The 24,290-nt window shown below is 37.2% G+C and overlaps 1 protein-coding gene across 5 annotated transcripts in view; it reads right to left on the bottom strand.

Annotated features, from left to right (window-relative positions):
* The window catches only part of DCLK1 (doublecortin like kinase 1), a 262,133-nt gene that overhangs the window by 50,929 nt on the left and 186,914 nt on the right, over positions 1–24,290 (bottom strand). For 3 of the 5 annotated variants that reach the window (XM_068142850.1, XM_068142858.1, XM_068142840.1), the window contains exons 6-8: positions 19,311–19,405; positions 1,859–1,943; positions 403–511 (exon numbers count right to left, since the gene is read on the bottom strand). In XM_068142850.1, the coding sequence (XP_067998951.1) occupies positions 403–511; positions 1,859–1,943; positions 19,311–19,405 (289 nt within the window). Of the gene's footprint in view, positions 1–402; positions 512–1,858; positions 1,944–11,826; positions 13,447–19,310; positions 19,406–20,353; positions 20,557–24,290 lie in introns of those variants that run through there. The other 2 variants (XM_068142868.1, XM_068142877.1) reach the window with 2 other exon arrangements.

Here is a 24,290-nt window from a genome sequence, read left to right as displayed (position 1 = left end):
TTCTGCTGACCACCACCACTACACTGCTCGTACAAAACTTCCTGACATCTCCTACATGTGAATTGTTTCATTGGTCTAATGTAAAAGGAGAGTTGCAAGAATATAGCACAAGAAAAGGCATTTTAGTGTAACAAGAAAGATTTCAGAAAAAGAATTGGTAAAATCATGTGGTCTGAAGCAGGAAAAAACCCACATATTAAACACATAGATAATTAAATTCATAGATTGTCCCTTGGACACTCTCTCCTTCACTTCATGAGAGGCCGTTAGTCTGTTTTTTCCATCTGGCACCGAGACATTGCCTTATTACATGTCCTGTATTCTACAAATAAAGACATGCTCTAGAAAAAAGCATTACATTTATGATCATCTTTACAGTAATGAGCACATTATCCTTCTCACCTTTCTATACACTCCTTCACAATAGCAAAATTTCCATCCCCTATAGTTCTTCCAACTTTATATCGTTCTGCTATTGATGCTGGAACCTGGAAACCTTCCTCCAACACTTCTGAAAGAATCATTAGTACATTTTTATTGTTAGTGAAGGAAACACAGATGTTGCACATAACATGCATTTTAAGTCTATGGTTTGAGGAGCCTGGAAACCATTCAGAGTCAGTATCTCACTTACTGTACAGTGAAACCATGCTGCTGACATTGTATATACTCAACAGGTTTCACACAGATACAATAATGAAAAATAAGACTTCTGGGGGCTCAAACATACCACCACTCGAGTGTTACATAGTTTACCATTCCCACTGCAATATGCCCCCAGGACAAAACCAAAATTGTATTTTTTTAATTATGAAAAGGCCTCTGTGATCTGCACAAGCGCAGACCAGCCTCCAAAAAGGGCTGGAACTCCTTGACACAGCATGATTAAATATATGTACCAAAGAAGTCCAACACTCAAGCTCTTATTTTATTACATCCTGTAAACTGAGACATCCATAAAACTCCTCATGTGCTAAGTGCTAGTTCTCCCCCTCCCCCAATATTAAATATTTAGTTTTTAAACAAATGTTCTCAATAATACTACCTTGCATGCAACCTGGGCACCAGATGTTTAGGTAAAAATTGCATTACACAGTATCTGAGCATAAGAAAAGCAGTTTCATGTACTTTAGTGCTCATACATGTGCCATTATTTTTAAATGTATTTGAAATAGCATATTACAAATACCTAACATGCCTCTAAAAGCTGACTTGTAATCTGCAGCTGATACAAACTGCTATATAAATACCATAAAGTAAAAAAAAAATAAAAAGCCTCTGAGTATGTGACTTGAATTTGCACTTTAAGACAGTGCTTTTAAGCATAGCTTATCTGTCCTTTGTTCCAGTTTAGTATTAGAAGTGAATGTTATGATACAAGGAGGCTGGGGTTTGCCTGAATTCACAGACAGCATGAGGAGTTACTGTCAGACAGGAACATATACACACACTTACGTATGTGTGCGTGTGAACAGGCAGTATTTGAGCAGACACTATCCCTCAGCCAACTTGCTTGTACAGGGTGAGACTAATAATTCTTGAGTAAAGACCTAGGACTGCAGCATACTTTTCACTATCTTGACAGATCAGACCAAAAATTACTGAAATAATCCAGTCAGCACTGAGTCACCTGCAGAACCAGTGTCTCCAGCATCCAGTAACCAAAGCACCTCTGAATAGCAATGTCCAGATCAAATATGATCCTGAGTGAACCTAATTGGTTTGCTAATACTGATGAGTCTTCTCACACAAAGTCACCCAGCCCTCAACACTCCCAGCAAGAAGAATGACTCATTTCCGACACAGCTGCTGTTATCACCACATTGACTGCTTTGAAATGTCAGCCTTCAAACGTTACCTTCTGCAGGTCCATCATTTTCATCCATAGAGCTGCAAACTTTGGTGGATGCTAATGAGGTAGAGGAGCCACTGTGTTGGGAGCTCTGGAAATGGAGAGACACAAATGAAAACAGATGATTTTTAATGAGCACGTTCCTGCTGGACATATGTCCCAGAGAGGCTTCAGTGTTGCCGGTGCAAAGTACCAATTTACTTTGGTGGAGGGATATGTGGATACTTTGGAAGATTCCGTTTTTTTCCACTGAAATTACACATTTGTAACCCCTGTGTACATGGAGATAACCCTGATCCATCATGTGCAGCAATGTGCTGCAACACTTTTACATATGGTCCATTAGCTTCTCCCTATTCCATACACATTTTGCCAGAGAAAACCGTGGAGCTGTATGCCCTCTGCAGGCAGGAGACCGCTTCCTCACCGACACCATTAACGCGGCAGGCACTAGAAGCACAAATGTCTGTATTGGCTGAAGCTGGCTTTGTTATGGGCAGAATTCCTCACTTTTAGAAACCTCCTTCAGGGGAAATCCTCCCCAGTTGTGTTCTAGAAGGGAGAAAGAATTATGGCAATGCATGGTGAAAACAAAATGTCATAGCGAATAACTGGCATTTTTGTAAAAGCATTTGAGTGGGTACAGCTCACATGAGGTATGAATGCATACCCTGGGTTTAAATTCATGTACAGTGTCTGTGGTTGTCCATACAGTTAAGGTGGGGAGGACAGTAACTCTGTCGTCTCTAGAAGCTTTGCAGCCACTCAGCTTGGATGTCAGAAGTATAGCAGGCAGGATCTCACAAGGAAAGCCTTCCAAAGCACCTATCAATGTTTATCAGTAAAGTATGGGCTCTAGGTATGCACTTCAGGAAGACTGCTCCATCACACATCTAGAAGGGTGAAACTACACAGACATGAGATGGACTGGATTTCACTTTAATTCTGTGCTGTACAACAACTGTATACATATATCTTCAAGGTTTACCCATCTTCAAGGGAAACCAGGAAAAGCTACAACTTTAACAGTGGCCTTTTCAATTTACAGCAAAACTGAGCATTTTCTCCTGCCCCTGTGTTGCACCATAAGAGAGAAGTACTCAGAGGATTTCCAAAAATCTTTCTTAGGCTCACATAGTTCACATGCTAAGAGATTATAAAGTGATGCAGTATTTAATTACTTTCTTCAATCTATACTATATATTACATACATTTCAGGCTGTACTGTATGAAACTATTAGTTTCTTATCTGTGTTTGCAAAGTATCTAGATGTCCACAGCCAAGGTGCCAAGCCACTTTATATATTTAATACAGCTTCTTTGGGATGATTTCTCTCTTCTACCACGACAAAGCACAGCCAACAGCTGGAGCAAGAATAACTCATGATGCAGCAGTTGGGACCTTTGCTTGCAAGGTACAGAGCCAGGGAGGAGGCAAACAGCAGAGTTAAAGGCTGGCCAGTGTGCTGAGTTCATTTGAATAGACTAACTTCTAATTTCTCCCATACTAGATTAAGGTCAGCTGATTTAGACAAAGGCTGTACTTGGCCTATTTTTCACTAAATAATCCTGAGAGCTTGCACAACCCTTCTATCAAGAGACTTTTTTGTCCCTTTTTTTCTTTTAATCAACTCCAGCTCATTCTTTTCATCCATCCCAGCATTTATTCTGAGCTTTGATCAGAATTCAAAATTGCATTCATCAGTTTTTGGACTACTTTTGCTGCCTCTTAGCAAACAGAAGTGAGCACTGACTGATTTTACGCCATTCTCTAAGATATTGCTGCCCTCATTTTGTGATTAGGATGTGTTTATGTATGTGCCATTGCTGTGCTAAACTCTGTGGGATGTCTCAGTAAAAACTTACCTCTGGCTCATTTTTGAATAAATGAGCAGGTGAGGACCAAGGTAACAGGACAATGCTAGGAGTTCTCATGCCTGGAGAAGTCACTCTCAAAATCTATTTTTATAAACGTGTAATGAGAGAATTGTTTCCATTACACTCCTGCTTGTAAATTAAGCAGAAAAAAAACATGTTTTCTCTACTCATTCTGCTGCATCTATTTGTTTTCCTAACAGGCATCCAATTTCTTCTTTTTGTGCCCCAGAGTATTTTTTTAAAGTAATTACAGTATCTTTAATATTTGCTACATACACAATCAGGAATGAATCTTTACAACATGCTAAGGAGTACAATACAAAAAAGTTAGTGCTAGATTTTCAATAGATTATCAAACAACTATTCTATTCAGCTTTTTGCCTTTTATACTATTCAGCAGATGTTAGGTCAAGACTGTTGACTATACACCATTGCAGCTTCCTTTAGCAGCCTGATGGTCTCTTTATGGAGTCTCATACCCATTGTTCTCATTTGAGATAATGTGAGATGTGAACTTCAAGACTCAGCTCAGTGGCCACATCTCAAAATAGGTGCCTAGAGAGACTCAAATTTCTAATTGGGAACCTAACTTCTCAAAGACCCTCAAGATGAGGCTTAGCTGTGAACTATGACTGCTCAGTCCTTCCAAATTTAGACTCTTTTGAGGGGCCATTTCAGCAAAACACTTCAGCAAGTGCTTCACTTTAAATACAAATAGTCTTACTGGCCTCCACACATCTGAAATTCATTCCTAAATATGTCTTAGGTACAGCTCCCTAAATATATATTAAGCCTAGATTTAGTAAAAGAAACTTGAAAAAAAAGTGGTCCATAAAAAATGGAAAAGAAAGAAAACATCCATCAGATATTTAAGTGCCCCTAACTATTCTTATTGACACTACATAAGAACTGGAAGAACTAAATTGATGCATTAGCAGTATATACTATACCAGAGGTCTGCAAATAAAGCATACAGCTCCTTCAATGAGATGTGTGTGAGAAGCACCAGTGTGCAAGCAGAAGCAGAACTCAACAGTGAAAAGAAAGCAGTTGCTAAGAATATATTGACTAAAAAATGCATACTGAGGCTTCAAAAACTTTAATCTTCCAAGATTTTACTATCAATTGAAACATAGGAAGAAAGGCCCCCAAACTTCTCATTGCCTTTGCTAAACCTCTCCTATTAAAATAACATTATAAAGAAGTCAAGAACTTCACATTTGCATATATTTACCAAGTCTGCTGATAGACTCCCTTTCACCATTAAAGAGATGTTACTAGGTAAACATGACACAAATATTTTTGGTTTTATTCAATTCACTGGAACAAAATGCAAGCATTTATTTATCTTTACTTCAGCTAGAAGGACATTCCATTTATTTAGACTTTAATTAGCTCGTTGTTCTCACAAGCTGAAAGTCCTCTGGGTCCAGCAATCCTTGTGGGTCTCGGTGTTCCTTCCAGTTGGCTTGCCAATCGTGAGGCAGTCTGCCGTGCACGCTGTTGCTCTCACAGCTGTGGACCCCATCAGGGACATTGCAGATGGGGAGTGGGAAACCCAAACTCTAAGGAAGCATATAATCTCTTCAATACACAGACCTTAATGCAATTAGCTGTTTTAATTTTAAGAGATGCTGAGGTACTTGAAATGTCATCACTTTTACACAGATTTAAAGGGGTCCAGTTACACAGGTTGCCAGCACATGGCCATTTTTATGGCACACCTCCATAAAAAGTGATGGCATTAAAAACTCCAAGTCTTTAGTGTAAGGATTTCAGATCCTATTCAGGTTTATATAACAGATGGCCAGCACACCACACATCTCAATGATGTGAATGGAAACATTAGCACTATAGAGTTTCGTTTGTGTCTCACTGGGAGATTTATTTAGCAACTGCTTTGTAAATAGTTTGTATCTCAGTGGAAATTGTGCTAAATCTGTGGGAAAAAAAGGCAGTAAAATATTACTGTAATTTCTCCCCTCATACTCAGCTTTGTCCTAAATTAATCTTAAAATCCCATTCCAACTAAACAGCAGGAATTATTCTTGTGGGCTACCAGTATCAGTAGTTATGAAAAGAAACTTAAACAAGTCGGACTTGGAAGTTTGTTAATGCAATTCAGATTCCTGAATCTTAAACCCTAAACACTGCATTGTATTTTCCCAACCTCTCCAAACCTTTAGTAGTGCATATGGAGTCTACAAAGTCTCTAAACAATAGATTCCTTTGTATTTTCCTAGCACGAAGGAAGCATCTGGATGAAATGTGAGCAACAGAAATGCACACAGGTGTAATGCTAAGTTTGGATCTCATGCAGAGTTCTGCTCCTTCAGAAATGGGCTTAATGAAATGAAGATTAAAATTAGCAAAGTGTAAATTCAGGGTGGAGGCTCAGGATAAGGGAATTATTTATAGCTTGAAATGATGTTTCCTAAGACCTTTCCTAATACATACAATTGTACAGAATGTAAAAAATCCAACAAAACAACACACAAAAAGCTCTGCACGTCAGTAATATGTGTAAGGAAAGAGCTCAACTCAGCACAGATAAATAGCGTCAAACCCCAAACTAAACAGTTAAGCAACAATGCTCATGTCTTTTGGAGCCTGTACTAGTGTTAAGTATGATAATAAATAATCTTTGCAAGGTAGCTGTCATGAATTCCTCAGTCAGTTCCTTAGCCTAAAGATTATCACCGTTAATGGCAAAATAAGACGACTGCCTCCTGCAGGTACTGTCTTCAAAAGGCTGAGAAAATTTCTGTAATACGTTAGTGTTAAGTATGAAATAAGTGAGTCAAAAAAACACAATGGCACATCTCTAGAGAACAAAAGATGACAAACTTGTTTCTTCTATTATTTAGTTTAGAAAGAAGCAAAGGGTTATACTGCAACTCCCTCTCCCAACTCTATTCAGTGAAAAATGGTTTTGATTTTCTTTTTTTTTAATTGTTTACATTTTTTGGCCCAGACAGCTGAGATGGCAAAAAACATTTTCACATAAACAGTACAGAGCTGGCAAAAAAACTACTTCATGAAAAAACCATAGGCCTGATGCTGAAAGAATGGAAGGCTGTGGAATTCAAAATATAGAAAGAGAAATGATGCAATTCTTTTCAAATCTGGACACTGCGCTAAACTGGCACATAAGATTCAAATTTATTTATAAACCGTTTAATCCAGAAAGAAAGGTCCTGTTTTATTAAACACTTAACAGAGACCCTACACAGGGAAATTCTGTTTTGCTTCAGTTACGCAATTCAGAATTTACACACTTTGAAGAAGAAATAAGTTCAAATGACACAGGCTATAATCCTGTGTTTGTTGCTCAAAATTTGTGTTGGTTTTCGTTATTGAGTGATTGGAGGGCAAATGAGAGAGACTGCAAGGAAATGGAGCTGACAGACTGAGGTTAAATTTTCAAGCTGAAGCACTTTTTAAAAAATTAGGATCCTCTTATTAAGCTGCAGCATCAACTCTTGTACACTCATTTGATTTGTGTAACGAGGCAATCCTGAAAGACTAACCTAGTTTCCTCTATGACATTTAACAGTAAATGTAAATCTCTTAAATCAGTAAACTTAAAACTCCACTAGCTCCTAACAGCTGCCTCCAAAGCTGAGCCATAATTCAGGCTGCAGGCTCGTTCAACCTTTGACATCCTCCAGAAAAGATTGATGATGTAAAAAGAAATAAGTATCAGTTTCATGGTAGCGGAAGTTGCCCTGTCATTACTGTAGCCGTACTGCGGTTAAACATAAAAAGTTACATGTACAAGTGATGCAATGTGAAGGTTTCCTTTGTCATTTTCTGAAGTTATTTACAGGCAAAAATATCCACTGAATTACAGAATAGAAATTGAAAGGCCATCAAAGGAAGTTCTTATGTCTTTTACCTATTTAGGGGAATTGCACGAGTACCACTTTTATTTTTAATCTTAACTGCTACTTGGCAGAGATAGAAATCTCAATTAATTTGTTTCTACTCCACCTAATTGGTATTGTACTGTTTCCTTACTATGTTTCTATACTTTTCTTTAAGACCTGTTTATTACCAACCAAAAAGGTTTCAAAACAAGAACTTCTATCAGGCCCCAGGCCCAAAGATGCCTCTAGGAGGAGAGTGCCTGAGCATCAGCGGAAGCATCAGACCGGCAGATGACATCTCAGAAATTGTAACATCTCTCTTCCCCCGTCCCTGCCAAACAAAAAATAAAATGAGACTATTGAAACATATTATTTTTAGAGTGGAAAGATATCTCAAGAAAACAAGGTAGTTATTTTAAGACACTGTGGGTATGTTTCAGCACTTCTAGTTTTTCACAGGCATATTTTCTTAATACTTGTCTTAAGAGGAGTGCTGCTGTTTCTGAGTTGTCAGCAGGGAGCTCAAGCCTTCCTTTGAATAATCTATTAATTTCCCACTTCATACTTCAAACCTCTGTCATTGTATACACGCAAACTCACACACAGGCAATTCAAGGCAGGTATATTTACTGTCTCCAAAAGACCCATTAGAAATCAAGCTCTTCTGTGAAGGATCTTTTACATCTACACATGAGGTTTCAGAGTTTATGATTTAAATGGGCACTGAACACGTCTACTATTTAAAAGGAACCCACTAGGATGCACGAATCCCATATGCTTAACTAAGCGAACTGTTAAATGGACAATGTTGATCCAAAATGAACGAGCAATACCAACCACAAGAGTTTGTTTTTGCTTCTTTTTAAGTCTGTTAGTCATGTTTTTGAAATAAACTCACTGAACAGCGGGTATTTTTTAAATATATTTATTACATCACCTACAATAATCTACAGCAATGTTAAATCTAGCAAAACAACAAATTACAACCAGGATGACGTGGTCAAATATGAAACACAAGTACAACACAGTATGGTGAAACAATGGCACAAAAATGAAGGTGATTTTTCTTCAGCTGATTATATGAAACAAAACATTCATCGGCTTTTTTTTTTTTTTTTTGCAAGTTTTACATTTTTTTTGTTGATAAATCAACAGTTTTGGTTTTGGTTTCCTGTGTCACATTAATACAAAAATGGTGTCTTTTAAAAAGCAAATATCCAAGCACTTTTCTTTAAAAAAAATAATCGTATGCATAACTTTTAAAAATCTTAAAACTTATGCTGTAAATGTGCCAATATTTACAATATCATAGTGCAACTAACAAAATGAAGAGGCCTTAGCACAAACATCGTTAGCTCCTCTTTCACTAGCGTCCCAATTCCAAAACACTGTATTGCAGGGCAAACCACAAACTAATTACCTCATATAACATCAGACAACAAGTACACACTGAATACAATACAGCTTTTTTTCATACTTCACTGCTGAGGGTTAATTTAAGCAAATTTGAATATAATCAACATGCGCAAATACAGACACTAAAATGTATACGAATATGTACGTGTGCACCGTGTGTTTTTAATCCTTCGCTAACATGTGCATACACAACACATGTATCTACATACCCATTGCGTTCCACAGGGAATTAGGGTGCTCGGCCAGTCTCAGATCTGGTGCAAGGTGAAAGAGGCAAAGTGAGCCAGCTGAAAGGTGTTACAACAGCAAATGGAGCTCAGAACAGCCTCTTCTGCTTGGCAAGCCCTGCATTCCGAATGGAGGGGTTTCCTGGTGGGTAGCACACCCATCTCCAAAGAGTGTGACAGCCACTTGCTTGCTTTGCTCTGCACATAAAACTACAGCTGGCTGCATGACACAAGGTTATTTTTCTATAGATCACTCATAGTTACAAGTTCTCATCCCATCACTAATGGATAAATTGAAAGTGAAGATTAAATAAAGAACACTCTTGTGTTCGGTTGTATGCCATTAACTGGATACAAGAAAGCACACAGACAACATTAATCAAAGTAGTAATCAAGTCATGAAGTAATTTAGCACCATAAAGATTTGTTTGTTCATTCCTGTACTGTTTTTGACAAAACAGTAAATTTGTGTTGATCTGAGGTTCTTTTCTATATAACTGTTAATTCACCTTAACGTATAGAATCAGAGACCTTTTTTTGTAATGAGCTGCAATAAAGAATGTTCACATGGCAGTGTGAAGTATGAAACTGTAAAAGCAGAGGCTATTATTTATTTTGATTGTTAGGCCACATAATCTTAACTCAGGTGTTCTTCAAGGCTGTTTAACATTATGTGTCCTTATAACATGCATTTATGGTTACAATATTAATGCTCTATTTTGTTTTTCCATTTTACAGCCATATACACCCTGTGAAAATGGTTTAAAGAGAAAAATAACTAAATATGGTGTGCTGCCACTTAATTATTTTAGAAATTCAAAAGCAATTTTCCCTTAGGATAATGAATGGTAAAGACTTTACTGATTTCAAAAAAAGAACTTTAAGCACTGCATGACTTAATATATCGCAGAGCAGTGCAGTTCAAGAGGAGACACAAGTCTGAACATGTCAAAATCATACCATTTCAAGTTTATGATTAATGTTTTGTCTATGTATATGTATTTGTGGATAAGGTCCTTTCCTTCACACCTGGTTTTGCCACTAATTTCAAACTGAGTGGAATATAGCCCTTGTTGATATGTGAGATCTCTTAAAATCGTACAGACTTCCTTGGGGAAGCTGCTCACAAGTATAGGTCGGTGCAGCGTCACTGACTTGAACAGAGCTGTAGTGAAACCCACGGATGAATATCCTTCCATTAATACATTCTCCCCACATATTTGTTTGAAGCCACAAATGTGACATAACTGCATGTGTTTCAAAGCTGTTAATCTATGTGTGTGTGTGCACGTGTACGTGTGTGTTACATGTGTGTAAATATAAACATACACATTCTGTGCTTCACATGTGAACTGTTTGTTGCATAAAAGAAGAAAAGAGATTAAAGAAAAAAAAAAAAACAACCCAGAAAGTTGTAGAAAGCATTAGGGAAATACTCACAAGTATTCATAAAGCTCAAGGAAAGCAAAGCATTCAAAATCTATATAAGACTCTTTAGCTACATCATAATAACCTTAGAGTAGGCACAAATAATGCAGCATACAGAGAACTCTAAGAGGTTCAAACACTATAAAGCGCTGAAGCTATTCTGTTATTTAATGAAGCTGATGAAATCTAGGAACAAACTAAAACCTGTGCTCTTGCTAGCAGGACTACAGCATCAAGAAACACAATTTCAGTTTCACCCATAAACTTAAACCTTCTGGTCTTGCTCAAAAGAAACGCTTAATTTCTGCTCTTGTATAATGGAAATTACATTCCACACAAAAAGGGACCTCAGAGTCTATAAACTGTGTACCTTTTCAATCTCTAAGGGACTTTCATTCCTTAAATGAAGTATTAATGATACATATTGCCCTTGAATAGCCCCTTAATACAAGTCATATGTTTTAATGATTAAATGTTATGGACTAGCATATTCTCTAAACCAGTCTTGACAGAGAACTTGCTGTGATAACAATTACCGATCTAAGGTCCATTTTTCTTTTGCACAGCTAAGCAAAGCTGTGGGATTCAGGTTTGCTGGCAATCTGTGCTCCCTGCACAGAACAAACATTCTTAATAAACTGCCTTAAGCAGCAGTAGCCTGTATGGTAGAAGGGAGGGAAAATAACATTCCTGGAATTTATGTTCTCTACAGGAAAAAAACAATTATTAAAATGCGAGTTTTTGTTCAGACTGCTGGAGCAGTCTGCTTTCTTGGAAAATGATCTCAACGCACCTTTGCATAATATGCATTTCTTGGGATTAAATAATACATTTTACACAGATGTTCCCCCAGAACAGGCAAAAATGCAACTAACTTCACAGCGGAGAACTTTTTCAGTAGAACAGGACAGCCTAAGGATTGGGATATGGGGTGGGACTGTTCCTCTGTTCTTATTGCTGGGAACAGTTTTAGATCTGAAGTCTGAAGCAGGAATGACAAAACATGCATTTCAAAAGGGAATGACCTAACTGCTTCAGTAAACCCACCAGATCAATGACTTTCTCTTCAGGTGATACTGGAACCAAGTATTGAAAACAGAAAAGGTAAGCTTTGTGTTCTGCTGCCCTTTTACTTCCCTTTTTTTTTTTTCCCCCCTTTCTTTTTTCTTTTATTTTTCCCTCCCCCAAATATCCTCCATAAAGAAAATAATATTGATAGAGTGAAGCCATAACATCACATGCCAATATTTTCCAGATGCTGAATCTTATTCTGGACAAATCAGTGTAAAGAAATTATTTAGCTACATTTAAAAGTTGGCATGTAGCAGCTAAATATTTGCTGCTCTTAAGTAAATTTCCTGATTTCAAAATATATTAAATCATCACTAAGTAGCTCAAAAATATAATCTCTATAGATTTTTGTTGAGGATTAGGATCACACTGATTTCTATTTCTAAAATCATTAAGGATTGAAATATTAAAAGAAAAGGTGTAAGACAGGAAAAGTGTATGATGGCTACAGTATGGGCTTAAATACAACAGATACAGTTTAAAGCAATATGCAGCATAAGATGGGAAATAGTAGGCTAAGATTCTCACAATAAAGCAGCAGAAAACAAATAGTATTAGTAGATATTTGTTAAGCAACTGATTATAATGCGTGACCTACTTTAACACTAAAGGAGTTTTGCATATTCATGCTGTACAAATGACGATCTCAACAAATTGCAAAAACAGAGAAATTAGGTCAATAGGAGGATGATTTACAGTACCACCATTTCTGTAAGCTTTGATTTAAAAATGCATGAAATGTCATACTGCAGCAAATAAAAATTGATGTTCCTGTCCTTAACAAGCGAAAATAATCGCCAGTTTCTCAGGCAAAATGTGTTTTTCCAAAAGGTGTCATCATATGTGTGTCAGATGATGCTGCTAGCCAGCAGGCCCCCATATTTCCTCGATTAGAAATCTGTCCATATTTACTTGCAACACACAGATGATCACTATTAACAGCTCTTGCCAGGTAAAACACTCACACTGCCTGTGACCATTGTTCTGTTTAAAGTCATCGGATGGTAATGCAGTGAAAAGAACTCAAACACCACTTTGAAAACATTTACTTTTTGTCCTGTGACCACATGGGATTTCTTAACTTTCTTTTCATTTAGATAAAATGACTAAACTTAGAGTGTTCCAAATGACTAAACTTAGAGTGTGCGTATCAGGATCAGACTGCATGGTGCAGGCAGTTTAATATGGCAGGTTTTTTCTTTCTGCATTTTACCTATTCATTGGTAAAAGCAAAGTATTCATTAACTGTTCATACCAAAATGAATAAAGATACCTATGGTAAAAATAGAACATATAATCAGCACCTTAGACGGTAAAAAGAGTGCTATTCATAAATGTGCCCACTATGGATTTGTGCGTTATAGTCACCTTATCCAATCTTCGTTCCTTAAAGTGTGCACAATGCTGTTTTGTACTTGATAGACATATTCAATGGCTCATTCATTGAAAATTCTTGCATTAAAATGCAGTGGTAAAGACAAACACCCCCCCCCCCACCACTTGAATTAATTTGGCCCCATCTTTTTAATACGAAATATGCAAAACTCTTTTGTGCGATTCACTATAACTGTAAATTAGCAGCTATTCTCTTTAAAAATGTTAAACCTTCACCATATCACAAACCATAAACATTGTTCCATTTTCTGTTTTACACTGAGTCTCCTACTGAATCCATATCATCCGAAGAGAGTGGGCGATACAGGTCCTGTAAGATGAAGTGCAGTATAGATTTGTTTATTGTGCTTGATTTGTTGCACTGCAACTCTCATATTTTTGTTACTGCGGATCAGAAGATACTTTTCAAACATAAAATACACATATGCTATACACTCATTTTTTGCTTAATGTCATAAAGTTATTTTTAATCAACAAATTGATGGTTACTAAATAAAGCTGGAGTTTCAATGCAAAACATTGTAAGATGCATTTTTTTCCCCCTCGTTCTTTCTTATTAAACACTATTAAAACAGTATTTATCTAGGCTGGAAAGTCTCCTAATAGTTTGGAAACTTGGCAATAAGAATTTAATTTTAAAGAGAATATATTTCCCTTTTGTGCTGTTTCATAAACAGCAAGAGATTGTATATAAGTGCTTACCTTACATAAGGTAATCAAAACTTGCCACCCATTGGTGATAAAGCATGGATCCAGCAACACTTGAGCCTCAGAATGCTGACACTGAATATTGCCATTATCTATATTGTACTGACAATGGTATCTCTTCACCACAGTTCTGCTGTCTATATGTGTAAGAAGAAAGCATGTAAAATCTCCCTGTCACTGGCTCTTCCTGATGGTAGCCAAGCAACCAGCTCATGACAGGGAGGGAGAGTCTGAGTGTACGGATTCACGTCGTTTTTTTTCAACACCCACTTGGAGCATCCTCTGACGAATCAGATAATCCTCAAATGCCAGAGGTGTTACGGGATGATACACTGCCCTGTGCAACCTACACAGCACAACAACCCTTGCCAAGATACACAACAGAACCAAACAAAAGTTCAGCAGAGAGAAGCAGCAGCAGACACAGTACTATCTTTTTTAAGGTGATTTAAACATAAGTGATGGTTCAGAGGGACATTGAGTAGACAGGTACCCGGCACAACTCATAGCCAACCTCTTACACCTTTAAGGTGTTTGGGGGGATCCTTTAAGACATATTTATGAAATAGAACAAAACAACTACAAGACAAAACATAAGAACAGATGAGAATGGGATGGCCGATGGAGCCAGCTCTAGGGCTGACCTTGTTTGGTGTGTTGGGATTTTTCCTTTGTTTTTTTATTAATGAAAGAAAATAGTTAAAAAATAATTGGGAAAAAAAAAAACCCAAACCAAATAAAATCTGTACTATAATCCAAGGACTACCTAAAATGAATGCTTACAAATTCTGAGTTCACAAGGATCTCAATAATTTGTACAGGTTTATGCTTTCCTTGCTATGATATAAAGGAGGTTTAAGTCTCTTAAAAAGATTTTTCATTCCCTAGAATGATTATTCTGCATGTATGCTGCCACAGAGCGTGTTGTAGCAGATCTGTTAGAACAGCAGAATGAAAATTAGATCTTAAACACATTACTATTTGTTTTTTGATGAATATCTAGTAAAACCAAAAAAATTTAGACAGACAAGACCATCTTATTCTGAATAGTAACTACTTAATTAATTATAAAAATTTATTTGGGCATATACAGTTTGGAAATTTGTGATATATATAGTAGAGAAAAAAGTTAATCTTTTCGTCTGCTAGGGAGTGTAACATTCCAAACTTTTGAGTAGTGTCTTCCAGGTGATTGCTTTTAAAATATGCATTGAAGACTTGAAAAGAAGACATTTGTGAACACTGACATTTAATATTTAGGGAGCATATTTTTGTTTATTTTAGTAACTATAAGGCTAGAATCAAAATAATGCACAGAATCATATTCTCTGTGTAGTTCACATATATTTAACTACCTGAAACTTTAGAAAGGTTTTACCTTTCTGAAAGAATTTTTCTTGCCTATGATTAGCCAAAGAGCTGTATTTCTGAAAAAAATACAAAAGAGAATCTGGGTGTTTTTTTGCATAGATTGATAAAATCACAAAACTTGCTGAATAAAGACTTGGCCATCTACAAGTCAAAAAACTTTATATACACAGAATTCAACTAATTTGTCTGTTTAGTAAAAAGGTACCTTAAATTTAGCTTTTTATTATTCTATAGATTGGAATCTCTAGGGAAGTAACAGAAACATTTCAAACAATGACAGGCAACAGAAAATATGGTATAAAATATAGAATGTGTCCACTTTAATTGAAGTATTGACTCTGGTTACAAGATGGTGGGAAAATAAGCACATAGACTATTATAAAGGCTAGTTAAATACAATGTGGGGGTTGCTATTATGTATACTTGTTATGATTGCCATGTCACCTTTTCTGACTCTGTGTCATTAACCACACTCTCTATGTGCATGAGCAATACAGTAACTTTCTACTTCTTCAATTGCTATAAACCTGAATTTCAGATGTTTTAATCCTCTGTGGACACAGACAATTAAGTGCATAAAAAATTTAAACCAAAGAATCTTAATTTCCTATTTAAAGATAACTACAAAGAAATAATTAAACTACAAGAAAGCGTAACTACAGTACAGAGTCTGCAAGCTGATATATTCAGAGCTGATAATTGGTTGTTAGTTCAGACAGCTGATAAATGGTTCTCAGTTCACTTTCAAGTCCTTGTATTACTCATGGAATTAGTCCTTCAAATCCTACTTTCCTCCAATATAGATTGAATTTCACCCAAGATTATAAAAATGTAACTTACACTGATTTTCTGGAAACAACTCAGCCACATACATATGCAAGTGAAAAAGGATAAAACTTTCTTGTTACATTCTGTCTTTTGAGGGTATGAAATTTTATCTGTAGGATTACAAGAGCACTGTTTTCATTAATGTGTACCAAAGTAGCATTTTGGGCTTTATTTACACCAGTGGAAATCTTTCCATTATAGGCCAGGATTTATTTTTCAAAAAAGTTGAGTGATGGAATGTCAGTAATTAAGATGATTTGATCCCTCTTTGAAGTTGCCTAATGCACTCCATAATTAGAAGGAATGTTTTCTTTGGAAAATTCTATCATCCTTACTACTTTTGCAGGTCTTTAGTAGTCATAGGGAACAATCTCTCAGCTTGTAGAAGTACCTTGCATGACTTACTCTCACCTGTACTTCCCAGGAAAAATGCTGTCAGCCTGCCCAGAACCCTCAGCACTTTCAGGTACCAAGCCTACAACTTCCTCATAGCACTCAGACATGGATGCTGAAGAGTTGATTGATTAGTTACATCAAAGGGAATCCGGCTACACTAGAGTCAATGTTCCCTTTCACCTTCCAGACTGAGTACATACCACCAGCATCCCATTCACTTAGTGGCATGAGAGAACATGGCTGAGCTGGCATTGCCAGGACCCAGCATTTTAGTTCAGTTCTAAAGTAGTAGCTCCCTCAAACTCCATATAAAAAGAGGAACTCAGACATGTCAGAAACCAAGTCATCAGCTACAAGCCCAGACTTCTAGCAGCCAACAGTTTTCTTTTAGGGCAGGAATATCGCACTTCTCAACACTGAAGACAAGGTAAGAGCTGAAACTAGTCTCCTCCTCTCTTGTAGGTTTATCACATGATACCAACACTTCCTAACCTACTAAGGAATAATCCTCCTGCAGGTGCCTTATCAGCCCTGTAGGTGAAGCCACTGAAGACAAAGCAAAATCCTTTGGGTTCAAATTTGGCTTTTGACAATGTGGTACATAAAATAACTTGTCCTCTAAATAAAATTTAAATGACAACACACAAAAGATGGTACTAAACCAAAACAGAACACCATTTATACTGCAAACAAGAAAATTAATATTTGCAAGCACTGTTTAATGGCTGTTCATAGAACTAATTTAGTCATTGGAATACAGATTATGACCTTTAATAACACAATTGTGTGTTTTACACAGAACTTCTAGCTCATTCATATCACAAGTTAAACATGAGAAGAGCTGAAATAAATTCCTGAAGTGTAAAGTTTCCATCCCTGAACTTCTGAGAATTTGATTTTGTAAACTAAATAATACTATTGCAATGCATTTTTACATGATTGTGATCTATTTTTACACTAATGGATTCCATGTTCTGCTAGGTTAAAAAAATATAAGTCTGTTTAAAATGATCCAGACAAGCATTAAAGGCCCCTTACCAAGGTCACCTGGACTGGATTTGAGTATTTCAGAGGAGAATTCATGTCTTTAACAATGTCTTACTTCTCCTGTAGTTTACTTTAATATTTATTTTCTATAGAGTTAGCAATGTGATTATGTTACCACTACACAGTGCTTTGCATCCATAATACTGATGCTTGTGATCCTGTTACACTTCCACATAGGGAACCCAGATAAGAAAAAGCCCATCTCCTCTCCTCTTCACATTTGAAAGTCAGAATCTTTGTGGTCAAAAACTCCTTGTGTCTAGTGCTGCTGACCACACGGTTCCCACTCATCCATCCACAAATGCTAACAGAAAAACACTCCTTCACTGTGGGAGAGAAGCATCAGTGGTGGGGAAGGAAGATTAGGAAAGTTACCAATGAAGAGACAGCCTTACAGCAAATGGAAATCCACTGTATGCTGGTATCATCCATCTAAATGGATATCCTTACATCACCAATGTATCATTCATTAGGAAAACTGTTTGTTCCCTCTTCAATGACTTAATCATGATTCATTAATATGCTTTGAGAGTAAGAACAAACAGGTGTGGAAGGCACTGCATTCAAGATTTTAGTACTAGCTTACCATAATGAAACTCTTTAGTCTTTTGTCTCTGTGTACCAGATGATGAAAACTGTGACACTACCCTGTGATTTCAAGCTCCTGCTCACTGGCTATCTCTGTTCTGCAAGATCACAGTCAGCTTTCATATCTATAAGCAAGTCACATCAGAAACTCATGGCTATATCCCAGCCTGAGGTAAGACTTGGGAATGCACAATTCCTCAGCTTCCTGGTATACACTGGACATGAAGAAGGGAAGGCAGGCTAGATGGGAGTTGTGCCATGCCACAGCTTTTCCCTGATCTGGGGAATCAGGTCTGCACCAGCTTCTAAAGTCAAGCACTGCCAATTTTATACATAATCCCCTTACTTTGAGAGACACAAATTATGTCTTTATTTAAAAAACTAAAAAGGCAGGAAAAACATGTGTTCAAACTATGTTTATAAACAAGACTCAGATACAGAGTACTGCCTTAGGGAAGCCCTGATTGATGACTGATCACAGATCAGGAAATAGCAGAAGAGAAGATATACAGACATCTCTCCCATTGGTTTTGAGTAGATACAATTAATTAAATGATCATGTGGAGCTTTTGGGGTTGAATAAGTAGTATTTTGTCAGAGGGTTACAGCAGTAACATAGGCTATTACCTTAATTCTGGATGCTTAGGTAAACTTTAGGTTACTCTGTGTATGATAACTAGGGTGAACCTACAGCTACTAATAACTATGGCCCAGCAAAGTGACATGACAAATCTCAAGCAGCCTTGATACTGATACCATCTTGACTGAACAAGGCTATGATATCACAGATAATCCACAGCTAAATTCCACAGCATATTCTTTCACCTTGTTTCAAAATCAAAGCTATTTGTACATTTTGCAAATAACATAATGCCCATGTCAAATTAAGGACAAAAAAACCCCAACCAACACTTTGACAACATGAGCATTTCCTTCCAGTTGTGAAACCTTTGGGAAAATACACTAAAACAACACAAAAAAAGTTTAGTTAGAAATGAGAAAGATAGCCCGATTTTTCCCTTAAGGATAAAACATTCCCAGCACACTTAGCATTTTGACAGACACAGAACAGTTGTATTCCACTTCACAGTGTTGTACAAACACAACAAGGACTGTAGCCAGGCTCTTCCACGCTATGCCTTTACAGACAAAGAATCAGTGGGGAGAAGGCTAGTGGATAATGGCTACGGCAGACTCCCCAGCCATGCTCAGAAATCAGTTTCCTTATTTCCTTACCCTCTGTTTCCGTAGGCTTCCTGGGCTGGTGGGAGATGGGCTTGGAGACTTCCCAGAGCGGGGAGTAGAAAGCTGGCTACCAGGGGTTCCATTCACTAAAAGGACAAGAAATTAAAAAAAAAAAATAATAAAAAGAATACAAGGCATTATTAAGAGCAAAGAAATAGTCACAGCAATATATTTCTTTCAATTATTTGTTGAACAGACTAATTTGCTTTACCATAATGTTTTAAACATTAAATAAGGTAATTCAGAAAAGAAGTGCTTCCTCAGAGTTTTGGCTCATTAAGCCAATTTTTACATGGAGTGCAAGAAAATAATCAAGAAATCTGAAAAGACTGCTTAGTCAATGGCAGAGAACATGATCACGTGTACTCCTCCGGTGCTTGAAAGTGATGGGGAGCAAGGTGCTTTGTTAACCTGATCAGACGCTTGCTAAATGTAAATCTTTTCATCCCATTTAGTTATGACTTGAAATGCTACCCACCAAAAATAAAAGGCAGCATTGCTTGCAGGAACAAACCATCTGCTTGCTGTTCCTTGCTCACTCGTTTGAAGAGATTTTTGTAATACTACCTGACCCAAACATCACCTCAGACTTAACACAGAGGGTTTTTCTAGAGGCAAATAAATTGAACATAACAGCTCAAGTCTGACTTACAGCAAAGCATCACTTTCTCAGATAAGTAAGTTCCTTCATATATGCCAGTGCCTATCATTTTAGAGGCATCTTTTGCATGCACATGACATTATTCATTTAATTAACAAGACAAAACCAGCAGAGGACAGAATTCTACTACAAAGTAATCACACAAGAGGCTACCAATACTGCTCACATTGAAACACTGAAAGAAACACTACAAAGTGTGTATCACATATATATGTAAATATACTTAAGCAAGCAGCTACTAACTACATCACAGTCCATATTTCTCAGCAATTTCTCAGCACCAGCTAAAAACAGAATCAACAATCAGATTCCCAGATTCTGAATCTTAGGAGAATATTTACATACTAGGATATCAACGAGGGATTTGACTTACCTTCTATGAGTTCTAACATGGACAAAATCTTACTGTTTAACCTGAGAATAGCAAGCAGCAAAATTCCTGCTCTGTCTGTACTAAGCCAAGCTGTAGCCAAACTGAGAAGCAATGGGATTAGTTAAGGATAGCTGGGGCTGCTCACAGAGTGAGCTGAACGCGATGCAGGATTCATAAGCAGAAGCCTTTTCTGCGTAAGGCTGACGTCTTCGGAGCAGCAGTGGGAGGTGCAGGTGCTGTCTTAGGGCTACATCAAAGGTGTCAATTAAGCATAATGCTGCTGCTTCACAACGCTGAGCCACCGCAACCCCCACTCACTTTCCACGGAGCCCTGAAAGCCTAAGGAATTTTATATGCTGTGCACTGAATCATAATGAGGTGCCTTAGGGGGGCAATATACCAAATGACTCATTTGAAAATCAAAATGACAATAACTCTTGTAAAACCTTGGCTGACTTGCAATCTAGCAAATGGTAATGCTTTTGGATAATACAGTAGGCATTTTTAATAGTTTTTTTTTCTTACTTTGTACATAACACATTGTTCTCTCTGGCTAATACTGGGCCCGCACCTCATAAGGAATAAACATGTAAATCTGCTGCACCACACACATCAATAAAACATGCAACATTGCATGGTAAATAACAACCCCTTAATAGTGCAAGGCACTGTTTAAGGTAGAAGTGTAGTGTATTTGTATAACCATTGGAACAAGAAGATACAGTAACTGGATTTAAATAGGCTGCTTTTCTAATAAACCATTCCACTCATCCAGGCTTCAAATTGTCTTTGTATAGAGGCCAACAATTTACACTTATCAACACCCATTCAAGTGTTGAACTAAGTGTGTACTCGCATACGGACACATTCACCAAAGATCATGCAGTATTCAGCAAAATACCCTGTAGATGTGGCCAGTAATGGCTAAAACTAAATTTATTAGCAATACTTCTGTAACAATTTATGAAAAAGGCAAGATGAAGGTATTACAGATGAGCTTTTTGGAATCTCAAACTTCTACAGTTTCAACAGGCTTCTTATAAACAAAAATTATATTATTTAGAAATAAGTACTAAACTACTACTATTACTCACATGAGGCCAGTCCTCAAGACTGCTAAGTACTGACTAGTGCTCTGCCTTTTCTTTAGACCAAGCAAATATTCTTAGGTCTTATTATGATGAGAAAATCTAAGAAAAGAGATAATAACTCTAAGAAATCTAAGAAAAGAGATAATACAATAAACTTCGTAGCATTAGTCACCAGTTCCTGCTCCTTATAGGTTGACTCCTTCTTCAGTTTTTTGTAGCATTACTATGGCAATTACCCTGTCCTGAAGACAAACACTTAAGGCTACCAGGTGGAACCAGACAAATAGATGCAGAGGTGTATGTGACATGTACCATGTCAATGAGTATCCATTTGAGATTAAAACCAAAAGCACTGTAAACCCTTAAAAATTACTTGCCACCCATCTGCACACCATCTGATAAGTCATGTCATCTCTACCATCTATCCACTTAAGCTTTAAGTCCTGGCGCATTATATTGTTTGTCTTCTGGATGCTCTACATACCTGGAGATACACATTATGGCTGATATTATCAATATTATGATTAAGATAGGGAAGAATAATTCTTCAGTTCAGTTCAGGGTTCCTTCTTTTTTATCTTATTAATGACTGCTGGCCATTCCACCTCTGACTCTAGCTCCTTGTGAGTCATTATACTGAATTTGAAAATAGCTGATATTAGGTGCTGTGTAGCAGAAAGAGAATGGACGTATTCTGACCCCTTTCCTGAACTCCATTTAGAATCACAATGTTATGCTGCTCATGACCAGATAACACAGCAACAAATACATGAATGAAATATATAGTACTAAATAGAATAGAATAGAAATAGAATAGAATAGACCAAGTTGGAAGAGACCTTCAAGATCATCGCGTCCAACCCATCAACCAATCCAACCCACCTAAACAACTAAACCATGGCACCAAGCACTCCATCAAGTCTCCTGAAAACCTCCAATGATGGCCACTCCACCACCTCCCCAGGCAGCCCATTCCAATGGGCAATCACTCTCTCTGTATAGAACTTCTTCCTAACATCCAACCTAAACCTCCCCTGGCGCAGCCTGAGACTGTGTCCTCTTGTTCTGGTACTGGCTGCCTGGGAGAAGAGACCAACTTCAGCCTGTCTACAACCTCCCTTCAGGTAGTTGTAGAGAGCAATAAGGTCACCCCTGAGTCTCCTCTTCTCCAGGCTAAGCAATCCCAGCTCCCTCAGTCTTTCCTCATAGGGCTTGCGTTCCAAACCCCTCACCAACTACTAGATTCCTGGTAAGTACAGGAATATAGCCTAAACTGTCTTAAACTCCATTTCTAGGAAGAATACATTCTGCTGGAAAACTGCCTTCCAGTCCAGTATCTGCACTGCATTTCTCACTGACTGACACAGCACATGTTTCCACAGGGAACCCTGATGTAGATAAAGAAATAGGAAATTGGTAAATCACTGTTGTGATTCATCATGTCACTGAGTGAGGCAAGAGGTTTCTTGTCACTTTTTATCCATAAAATGGCAGAGGTCAGACTTCACACACAGAGCCCTCCCACCATCTCATGAAAAAGATTTATTTGTTCAAAATTTCACAGGTGAAATATGTATTAAAATGCCAAAACAGTAATAAAATTATTGTGGCTGCTATGAGCAGATTTATGCAACTCTTTAGCTATGAGTACCTTTCCTTCCTGTCCTCTCTTGCTGAAGATGCATAACAAAGCAAGAACCCGTATTTGTTTTTCCAGCACCTGGCACCCACATGAAGGTAAAAACCTTATAAAATTGAGCATTAAATCTGGATACCATAACCTACTGAGATAAATGCAAAATAGATTTTCATATGGTTATGTTTATAAACTAGTAAAAATGCTGTAAATAGAAAGTACTTTGATGATATTCCAATAAATGAAATTTTATTATCATGAATATTTTATTGGGTAATTAATAAATCATAAATAATCATAAACATTTTATTACATAATAAAACCTAAAAGTGTGAACATCTGAATTAAGGTATCAAATGCCAGTCTGAGAAGCTGCCAATGCCACTGCACAGTACTGAAATCATATTCTCCTATAAAACTGCTTGTTGATATGTTAGCATCTTATGCTCTATAAAACACGTAGAGATGACTCTGTGTGTTTACAGAAGTGGTTTGCCAAACAGAAGTGTATGAAGAGGAAAGAGGAGTCTCAGGAAAAGGAATCATGCAGGCTTTTTCATAGCCACAATTTACGCGTGACCGGAACAGGATAAACTGAAAAATTATTTAAAGTCACAACAGGTGTAGATCATCATCTGCAATATCAGCTAGAAAATGGGGATGTGAGATCATTGCTTGACCTTCATCTCAATTACTCCTGCAATTTGTTGCTGTACTTTCCAAAACAATATTCTTGTCTCAACGAGATTATGCAGTAACAAAGCAGTTAGGGAACAAACTACAGCTTGCCTATTCATTCCCTTTGCTTTTGTGCTCTGCCTGTATATATTTCACAATTTTTGCTTTCATTCCAGAAGACAGTTTGTCCAGAACATCACATTAAGCAATGCCCTCAATATCACTCCCCAGTAAAGTCAAGGCTTTGTAGATTAACCTTAGCTAGCATCTGGTTGAGAAAAATCCCAAACAACTAGTACTCCAGTTTTAACTGGTGCTAAATATTTTATGTTCAATCTTTTATAGAGATTATGGAAAGAAATAATGGAGATACAGAAAGAACTTCTCTCTGCCACTGAAGACAAGGCTTGACAGACCCATTCAGAGTTTTTACCTTATCAGCATATCAACACATCAGAAATATCAGCAGAAAGGATCGCCTTCAAGTCAGGTTTACATTCATATCCCAGCAGCCACCAGTACCTGAGTTCTG

This window comes from Melanerpes formicivorus, unplaced genomic scaffold (genome assembly GCF_026170545.1).
Source record: "Melanerpes formicivorus ecotype bairdi unplaced genomic scaffold, bMelFor1.0.p_v2 SCAF_1, whole genome shotgun sequence".
NCBI classification, from domain to species: Eukaryota; Metazoa; Chordata; class Aves; order Piciformes; family Picidae; genus Melanerpes; species Melanerpes formicivorus.
Note: the sequence above shows the minus strand (reverse complement) of the source record. Positions and strands in the feature narration are given on the sequence as shown.